The following is a 10,705-nucleotide window of genomic DNA, read 5'->3' on the forward strand; positions in this document are numbered from 1 at the left end:
ATTTAACATTTATTATATTAACGTTACGTGTCATTAGAAGAAATCCTACTAATAACTGCTATAAATATGATAATTTTAATAAGACTTATTAATAAGTACTCTCATAAAATATTAGTAGAACGTGAATAATAAATACAAATAATATTTTTTATATTTTATTGATGCTGGATATCTACGAGGACACAACCCGTTTATGAAGCCTAAATCCGGAGGGCGCGACCCACTCCCCGCCATGCTTTTTATTTGGATACGTTACATACGGGTTAGCTTTAATTATTTGTTTTATTCTGCGTTTATCTGTGGTCCGCTAATGCGGCCGGCGTGTTTCGCTCACCGCACGTTGTAGTTAAGTGTTTTATGGCCGCGATTAAATCACCACATAAAATAACATTACGACGGGACTACATTCAATACATTGCAGTAATAAATTTGTATGTAGGCACTTACACGTCACACATTGCCTATTCTCAAGTGTCTATAATTGAGTATAACAGATTATTAATTACACGTTAATTTTAATTAACATAATAAGACAGTCTGGATATAACTTACACCATATTTTAGTTATATGTTAGTAGGCAAAGTAAAAAGCAGCACTTTTAAATTACATAAATTAAAACATCATAAAATAATAAGGCAACAAGAGGCAATTATTTTTCCGTCTAACAACATTCGTGTAATTAGGTATTATTAGCTTATAATTGAATGTTAGAGTAACGTCTAACGTGTACAAATTCCCACGAATTAATGTAACTTACCTATGTCTCACATAATAACCCTCGATCGATGTTTAACTTAACAGTCCAATTTCGATTATCCCAAATTCAAATCTATCACAAAAGAAATGAAAATAATCCACGACAATAATACACTAAGTAAACGTTCCCCTACGATAATAAAAAAAAAAGATTCTCATAAATTATCGCCGAAAAGGTCAAATTAAAATACAATGAGGAGTTTTTGAGTGGCAGTATTGTGTATAGGGTCTGGATGAAAGGCCCGCATCCAACAGCGACTAAGCACAAAAACAAAACTAAACAAAGTGCGTTTAAATGGATCTAAAAAGAAATACGTGTTCTTATTTCAAATTATTGAATAAGTCCGTCTGCCCACGTCTACCTGTACAATCAGGTGGAGATTTCTTTTTATTGGAATTCGAATTTTGGAAGGACTGAATGGATGGATTCTCTTTTGTTAATTTTTTTATAGGCTACATTCAAGATAAATGTCTGTAGGTAGTAAAGAGGCATTGCCTAAAGGTATCCTTCATATTTGTGTAAAACATTTTTTTTTTTACTGAAAAACATAAATAAGACCTTTTGAAGAAGAAATAATTGAATGAAAATTTTTAAAGACCAATTTGTGAAATGTGTGAAAAGTGAATCGATGTCAACTATTTATTAGTAATATTAGAGGCTTGCCCGTTCCACAGAAAGCACACACAAGTTCAGCGGCTCGGTAAACATCTAAACACCATTCGCACTTACAAACCAAACAAGCATAGACAAATATTTGAACACCGAGATTGGCTTTGTAACGTAACGCCTTAACGCTTAACTGTCCCAAGCCACTTTCTACTCTACGACAGTGTATTTAAAGTTGCAAATAGTTAATTTTAGATTTTATTGATTACCTATGTGTTGATAAAAAAAAATATTGGTAAACTCATATGGTAGCGCAGGGATCAGAAAGCTGAATTTATTATTTCAGAAACGTGATACCTAGAGCTGTACAATACGGTTGGTTAATATCCCATCGTAGTTGCTTTATGAAATTGAATTACATACAGGCCAATTTTAATAAGTACAAAATCCCCCACACTTAATAAAATAGTTTGACCCATAAACTAATCCAAAATTTTATAAATCTTCACATATACAGACAAATTTTAATGTCACATTAATACTTTTTGTGCACTAAAATGCAAAATAGAAGAATAGATCTAAAATGGCGTAACAGTCTTTAATATTAAAACAGTGAACAATATGAATAATTTGCTAAAATATTTTTAGCCATGCCTAGCTAATTTTGATACTTCTGTGCATCTGAAATTAGGTATCAAGTGATTTCTTTAAAAAGACGCCAATGTTAAAGATAAAAATATATTAAATTTACGTTTAGTTTATCGCGACGTCAGCAGCTGTATGCCTACTTAAGGTTTGTTTATAGTGGAAACTGCAGTCCCCATTGCTAACATATAACAGGCCTCTTACATGGTGTACCCTGCCAAATATATATTGATACAGGGATCCTACAGGGTATGTGATCGACTTCCAAGTCATCCTCTCTAGAAATCATTTTGGTTAATTCCTAATGAATTTGCCTCAATCAATTAACAACCGACCTCATTCCATTGTCACTTTCATCATCTATCATTTCCCGCCAGGGTAAAACAAATATCTAGTAAAAAGTTCAATCTAGCACGTCAGCGACCGTATAATAATAATGTTCCACATTCTGCAGACAAGTACTAAATTTATCTGTATATAAAAGTACATACAATGCGAAACACATCAATACCATCTCGGCTATGAGTTATGACGAAGCATTGTTTGCATAATCCATATGGTTTGTTTGTGCAAACTGATAACACTCCGCTACGAATGCTAAGAATTATTTTGGGCGAACATTGACTCAAGACACTTATCAAACTGATAACATCATTTGACGAGATACGTTTCCGCTGATAAAGTTAAACATAATCGTTAAGGTACTTATGTATACTTAAGACTTATGTCGAGTATTTCTTATGACAAGTCAACTTAAAGTCGTGGCCTTGTCTGTGTGATGGTTTATTTTGGTATTAAAAGATTTCATTGAGCTTAAATTGGGCACAGTGGTAATAAAGATTTTTATTCAATGTAAAATGCTCTTCAGTCATCATTTCAGCCTGCCAAAACTACTGGCAAAACTTTCCTTAGAAGACTTCCCCATAAAGGAAGTTTTGCCAGTAACTGCCACGCTTGGCAGGCGGATTGGCAATCGCAGTTAGAGATATTTTAAAAAGGGACGTTGTTGCCCATCCCTCTATAATTAAGGTGCCTTAGTCGCCTCTTACGACACCTATAGGAAAGGAAGGGGTGGCCTATTCTATATCAGGACCACACAACCAAAAGCACCATTAAAATGTTATTATATTTATTACTACTTTTGTCAACCTTATTTTCTTTTTCGATTTGTTCAAAATTAGTATAAGACGGTCTTTAAAGTAATAAAAAAAAATCGTAATTTCAGAATATTACTTAAATCGACTATCAACCTTTTTCAACGATTTTAAATAGTTGGTCAGTCCTAATTGCAGGCACCGATATTATGTATTTACCTGAACTCTAAATAAAGTACCTAAATGTACAATAAATAAAATGGTGGGATTACCATTTATTTTATTAGTAATTATTTGAATAACAATTTCTAGAACTCATCAAAAACTAAGTCTATTTTCAGACGACAGGCGACCCACGTAGGTTGAACACGCTTCTATGAATTTAATTAAGTACATAATTTCCTAATCAATATTACTTTGAACTGAACGTTGCAATAAAATTTGAAATTAACTGACATTAAAAAAATTAAAATAAAATGTTAATTATAGAATTTTTAAACATAATTTCTAACCTAAAAAGATGAATCAACTTAATTTTTTTTTTTGTATTTACTAGTGTTTGTATATTAGGAATATTTTATCAATCAACAAACCTAAAATAAAATAGTATAATTGGTTGGCAATTCAAAATTTTCAAAACAGAAACCGGAAGAATTTGATGAGCGACCATCTTACAAATATCATCCATCACATTTGTTCGTAGCGGTATCACCAACAGTCAAATATTGACCGAGTAGGACTCGACACGGATTTTGAACAAACATACAAATAGGCATTCAAGTTAACACCACCTCCCCCCTCTCTTTCGCCCCGTATACACCTCACTAGCACTCATAAAAGCGAAGTGAGCCGCATCGTAAAACATTCCTGGGTCATGTGAAATATCTACCTGACGTAACTTTACCAAATATTTTTTTCTGTAATAATAAGAATACAATAGAATTTCAGAAAATATGATTACTTGGAATAGCAAAAAAGCAGATGGTCAAATGGAAAATGATCGATGTCGTCTATAAACAAACAGCACTATGAGCATAACAAAATATACTATGACGCTCATGATACCTATAATGAGTTGGCAATCGACGTACCTATCTAATAACTTTCCTTTATTTGTCGTCTAGATGTATTACATTATAGTATTTTGTGCGTCTACCATTTTACCTACTATCTCTTTTTCATTTTGAACAAAATCTCAAAATATAAGTAAAATCTCTCTAAAATAAAGCTCCGTTACTTCTTTTACAATTTACACTTATGTTTATATTCGTATCCTACACCATCAATTAATTACGTATAGGTTGTTTCATTATCTGCAAATTCGTAGTAAACCCACAAAATCCTTTTGAACAAAATAAACCTATGAAAGAACGTGTGTAATGCGACTTCCTGCAAATTCATCATTCGTTGTGAAACAGCCCTAAAATGTAATACCGCCTTGTCCCGTTCAAAAGGAAATATAAAAAGGGGAGTTCAGATTGCAATAGTTAAGAAAGTCAACAATAAAATGTTACTGGTGTATTGTACGAGTATGTGCGCGTGAGAAATACATCGGCAATTATCGCAACTATTGTGTAGACAACACCGATCATTATGATTCGGAATACCTTTTATATGTAAGGAGCCTTATGGTAATCGCGTGACTGGAGGATAAAAACGGAGTAAGTAATAATTATTAAATAGGTGCAAGCGACAAAACGCTATTAGAGTAGTTAATTTAAATTGTATCATCACATTTCGCCACAGCGACAAAACAATTTTGTAAAATTGTTATTCCATTACAACTAAGTATTAATTAGTGTAATTAGCATATTATTTATTTTTCAATCGACTTCAAAAGCAGGTTACAAGTGTAGTTTTTATACAGGTATGTTTTAAAATATCCTCATTAATTTAAAACTGCTTTCGATAATTTCACGTGATGTCCGTCCGTATTATTGTTCATTTTATGTTATAGACGACAGTGGCCCTTTTTATCAAAAATTGATTGTTCCAAGTTGTTTAAAAAAAAATATTTCTAATCAAAAAGCATTTTCTTACATCTTGCCGTATTAATCTTATAACAAACTGTTAAAATTCAAATCTTTTTTTTTTTCGGAAATAAAATTTTAAATAAAGATTTAGATATTTGTATTTTAGATAAAGATCTTCGAATTTTTATTACTTAATATTATATAATTGTTAAATTCCCAAGAACAGTATTATATCATGTCATGATATATGAATTCTTACGAATTTCAATTCAATATGGAAAAAACATATTCGTACTGCACGTACGGATATTATAAATAAATAATTTTTAAACTGTGGTCTTTGTGGGGAAACGCAGTGACAGATGCGATGTGGTTTGCGGTTAGTCAGTTTGATCCTTTTTATGCAAAACTATACTCTTTATACAAAACAATAATGTTGAATTTTCTACAAACACATAATAAGTACTTCTATGCAAAGACAACACATGGTCCCTTTTGTATGCACTATGTATACCTGCCTATTTATATAACACAAATATGAAGATACCTACTGTATACAGTTTATGTAGTAATGCGTAAAAGGTTGATTTACAAAAAATGGACGGGAATCCTCTGCAGAGAATTTCATGGGTAATTGAGTGCGCCTGACAATGATCCGACGGTCCAGGTTATGTCGCGCCCCCACCGCGGGAGATTTAGGGACGCACATTTATGTTTCTATGTTAAAAATAAACGGTTGTTAAAATATTCTGTACCTTTTTCGACTATAATGTAAGGTATAAGATATTGTATATATATATATATATATACTAAAATTTTAAATACTTGGTAGACTTTTACAATGTATAAATATGATTCTTTTAATAAATACTAGCTAAACAACGATTTCCCTTGTAATAAATAGAACCTGTTGAGTGTTTGTAATTTAGTATTTAAAGTAAAAGTATTTAGTAATGTGCAAGTTAGCTAATACTAGTTATCTAATTCTTTCGTTGTTTTATAGTAAACAATATTAACTAGGTGTTAAATAAAATATGGATGAGAACTGAATTTTTCAAGTACTTAACAGTACGAGTCCCGAGTTAATTAACTGTATCCATGTATTAATAATGTGCATATGTCGCTCACCGGATGCCTAGCGGCCGCCACGGCAGCGGCGGCTGCGGCAGCGTTCATTGCGCCCGCGCTCGGATACATTCCCACGTCAAACACACGCGCTCATCGTCAGCAACACTATTAGTAAAACAGGACACAGCACACACACCACTTAGCACAAAAACAACACACGATTCCGCTCGGCCAGTCACACGCGATTCACTCGGAAAGATTATAATGTAACGACACACACCCAACCCGTACGGATGATAAAGACGAACTGGCGTGCGCGGTGGGTGGGGAGACCTCGTCCCCCTTACCCCATCTCCTCGGCATCCTGCGACCCCACGCTCGCATACCGTTGCCTACCATACATATTTTCTCCACTCGAATTTTTCGTCGACTATCTTCATGTTTGAGGAATACTTTAGCCGAATCGGAGATATACGCTCTAATAGATACGTATTATTTGGGGATTTTCTTAGGGGATGGTGTGGGGTGTCGGTGTCACGAGTTTTGCGATCTTGCTTGTGGCGTCAGTAGCGGCAAGCGACAACATCATTTTAACTTCCTCCGCTTGAACTTGGTGCTACAGATACCTATAGGTGCCTATTATAGCTTTGTTTAGTCAGTTTATGTGCGTTAATTGTGACAAGAAAATAAAAATATGTGAAGTTCTTAACAGTAATGATTTAAACATTACTGCAAGTTCACGTAATACTTTTTTTCTCCAAAAAAAAGTGAATATTAAGTTATTAGTAATAGGGTTTAAAAACTCCATTGCTAGCAATGCGAGTATCTCCCATCAGAATGACTTCCACACAGTTCCATGTATACATAAACAACATCATATCAGAAACACGAGTGGAATAGAGATAACCATGAAAAAGACTTGTGTATAAAGTCTCCCTCTAATATATAAAAGAAGCCATATATAATAGGAATATTATTTTGCTCTTGCCAATAAATGAATGAAAAAAAAAATTATTCATTTCATTGTATATGTAAAAAGAAATTTTCATTTGGCCGAACTTTTATGCGATATAAGCATACAAACAATTTGTTGTATAAATTTGGGTTTTATAACATCTGTAGTGTCGACTCAGTGGTGATATTATAGCCACTCAGAATTAAAACTTTTCTCTAATAAATAGATATTAATTTAGGAGCATAGATTTAGGTTTCTATTTTGAGAACTAATATAATTTCTTAATAAAATTGCCTGAGCTTAATGTGGTCTATTATTCAAATAATTTCCTATAATAATAAATAATTATAATTACATTAGTTTATATTACCGGTTTGTCAATTTGTGGTCGCGTAAAATGACGCGCGTGCCCTGTAACATAAACGAATCTAAATGGCTTCTTGTGTTCGTGTTTAATCTATTTACAAACTTGTACTGCGATAATTGTACAAAGGGGCATATTACACTATCAAATATATAACATATATCTACATCAATTCATCAATTTGTGAAGCTAGTAGGTATTATCTCCCAATCGAAAGTAAATTTACTTATTAATAAATTAATATAATTTTAACCCCAGAAATTTATTGTATTTATACTGTTCATTAATACACATGACATTTCTTTTATATAAAAAAGATTGCTCTCAGCAATAAGACCGCCTTACTGTACTTATACAATTGTATCGATGAGTTTGTAAATTGCGTTGCTTATTTCCTATATTGTATAATGCAAATAAAGTATACTCATTCATTCATTCATAACGTGAAGAAGTATTATAGTTTAATCGCTTTGTTTCTATATTTATAAATCTAAATAGTTTATTTCATCATCTAATATATTTTAGATAGATAAATATTTGTTTTAAATTTAATCACCTAGTCAATATAGATAAGTGACTAACATGTGATGTTCTTAATATAGAAAATACTAGTATATTATTTACAGGAATATGAAAAATTATTCTATTCAATTTTTTTATACCAAAAGCATACAGCCTGTCTGATGGTAAACGATTATTGTAGCCTATATGGACGTTCGACTATAGGATTGCCAACCGTCCTGTTTTCCCAGGACATGTCCTTGTTTTTGTAGTGTCTTGGGGCGTCCTAAATAGTTTTTAAGCAGCGTACTGGGTTTTTGAATTTTAAAATTCACACAAATATTGAAAGAGTATCTCAAAAAGACGATAGCTTAAACGTCTTGTGGCTAACATATTTCAAGGAATGCATTTCTGAGGAACAGTATGCAGAACTACGGAAAGTGGTTGAATATGTATTTAGGATACCGGGTCATAATGCTAATGCGGAGAGATTCTTTTCCCTCATAAATTCACAGTGGTCAAAAGAAAGAAATCGATTACTGCCAACAATAATAGCTGCAATAATCAAAACTATATATAACATAGATATGAAGTGTGACCAATTTTATAATTATTTGTTAATTTAATCATAGATCATCATCATAATCAAGGAAATTAGAGGGTAAAAAAATATAATAAAAAATAATAAGTTTATAATATTAAAATATGTTAGATACATACTATAACTAACCTACATATGATTAAAAAAAAATTACAAACTAAAGTATTTGTTTTATATTTTAATAACTAGTTTTTAACTCGCATAATTTTATTCAAATATTTTTATTAAAAAATTTGGATATTTTAATTATTTGAATTTCATTCAATTAAACTATTGCAACTATATTACTGCGTCCTGTTTTTAAACTGAATTGTCCTGGTTTTTCCGACTTCAAATCCTGTTTTTTTTAATTTTGAGGTTGGCGACCCTAGTATACTAGGGTGTCATGTGCGCGTTGTTTATTTATTTGATAGTGCAATTAGCTAGTTCAGTTAAGTTCGGATTGTAGTTGAGTGGTGAGTACATATCTTTTAAAAAGATTCTGCTCAAATAAATGAGACTATTTTATTGTCTAGATGCGAGTAATTTGGTGCATGAATGTGTGTTTAGATTATAAATTATTATCTCTCAATTAAATTACTAAAACTGAAATTAGGCTAAAAGAAAATTTCACGGACTACAAGATATGCTCTTGTGCTCTTGTACTGTACTGTCTTTTGAAGATAGCAAAGGCATAATATCTTTGGATCATGATCCACAGCGAAGAACCTTTCATGCGTCCTATTTCATTGGCTTATATCCGCTGAGATGGGGCATATCTATCCGATTTATAAACACGTATTGATCCAAATACAGTAGAGAAATAAGAAAAGGAAAATTGGTTGTTATTTTTTTGAAAGATTATTACAGTATGCTACCGACTGAGAATCTCATCTGGTCAAGTATAGTCAAAGGTAAGGTATAGGTTGAAGATATTTTCTGATAGAGTACTCGCTACGTATACGCTACGTATGTATATACTATATTGCTGCTTTTGTCTATAAGGTACAGTTTTCATTTTCCATTAGATGGTCCGTCAGCGTGGTTGCCATTCCATTTTACATAAAATATTTTTAAAATTTTTATTCAGCACCATTAGACGTGGTATAAATAGGTATAAGAATACACATATACTTATCTACCTATGATTTAAATCTTTCCTTACTATAGTATTTTCCGGAAGCTATATTAAGGTTAACCACGCGGCCATAAAATAAATAATTTTCGGCATCCAGTAAGATACCTAGTGGAAATTTTACTCAGGTATAATAACGTCAAAACAGAAGCAGTGCTTGTGTCGATTACTGCCTATTGTTTATTGTTTGAATTCGAAGAAAACGACCCTACCCATACAATGTAAGGCCGGTGCAATAAAGGTACCTACGGCAGCTTAACTTCAGTAAAAATGGTCACCTAAGAATGTCTGGAGGTACTAAAGTAGCTATCTGATTATCTAATCTATTTCAGTGTGTCCAACTTAACTATATCTAACGTACTAACACTACTAATGTTATTAACTTTACATGCCCATTGCGGGTCATAGATATAGGAATACTTTTGAAACTACTTTTGATATGTTATATGTGTTTATCGACCACGAGCTGTATCCTACGACTTTGCTCACATGTAAATATATAAAATATCCTATATTTTCAGTTACAATATATTATAACCCACCTATAGACTAAATTTCATTCAAATCCGTTTAGCTTTAATAGCTAAACGGATTTGAATGAAATTTAGGCGTGATTGAGTAACAAATATATAAACATATTTAGTAACTTTAAAATTTATAACATCAATAGATATAAACTCTAACATGTAGATGGTAAAACATGTACAAACAAATAATAAAACAAACTCACTTTTCCATTAAAGTATAATATTAGTAAGGAAGTAAGGATTAACATAATCATTATAATGTAACTGACATTTAACTCTTGAATAAGGAAATAAGCAAATTAAAGCAACCACATATGTAAAGTAAAAAGAAACGCGACTGTTAATTAATCCATTGTAGCCACATATAATCAGCTCACAATGGCATATTGCGAGCTGCGGGCACTTATTTGGAACAAAAACCATAGCAAAAAGTTTATGTTTTAAACATTTTTCTTTATAAAGCCACCGTATTACGCTCGTAAGGTGCGCAGGCAACATT

At 32.1% G+C, this 10,705-nt stretch overlaps 1 protein-coding gene across 1 annotated transcript in view; it reads right to left on the reverse strand.

Moving 5' to 3' along the window:
* The window catches only part of LOC113510628 (protein groucho), a 69,686-nt gene extending 63,225 nt beyond the window's left edge, over positions 1-6,461 (reverse strand). The window contains exon 1 of the mRNA XM_026894093.3: positions 6,205-6,461. Within this exon, the coding sequence (XP_026749894.1) occupies positions 6,205-6,273 (69 nt within the window). The 5' untranslated portion in view covers positions 6,274-6,461. The remainder of the gene's footprint in view (positions 1-6,204) is intronic.
* Positions 6,462-10,705: the final 4,244 nt, after the last annotated feature.

The sequence above is a fragment of the Galleria mellonella genome, unplaced genomic scaffold, assembly GCF_026898425.1.
Source record: "Galleria mellonella isolate WM207_F2 unplaced genomic scaffold, CSIRO_AGI_GalMel_v1 utg32, whole genome shotgun sequence".
NCBI lineage: Eukaryota > Metazoa > Arthropoda > Insecta > Lepidoptera > Pyralidae > Galleria > Galleria mellonella.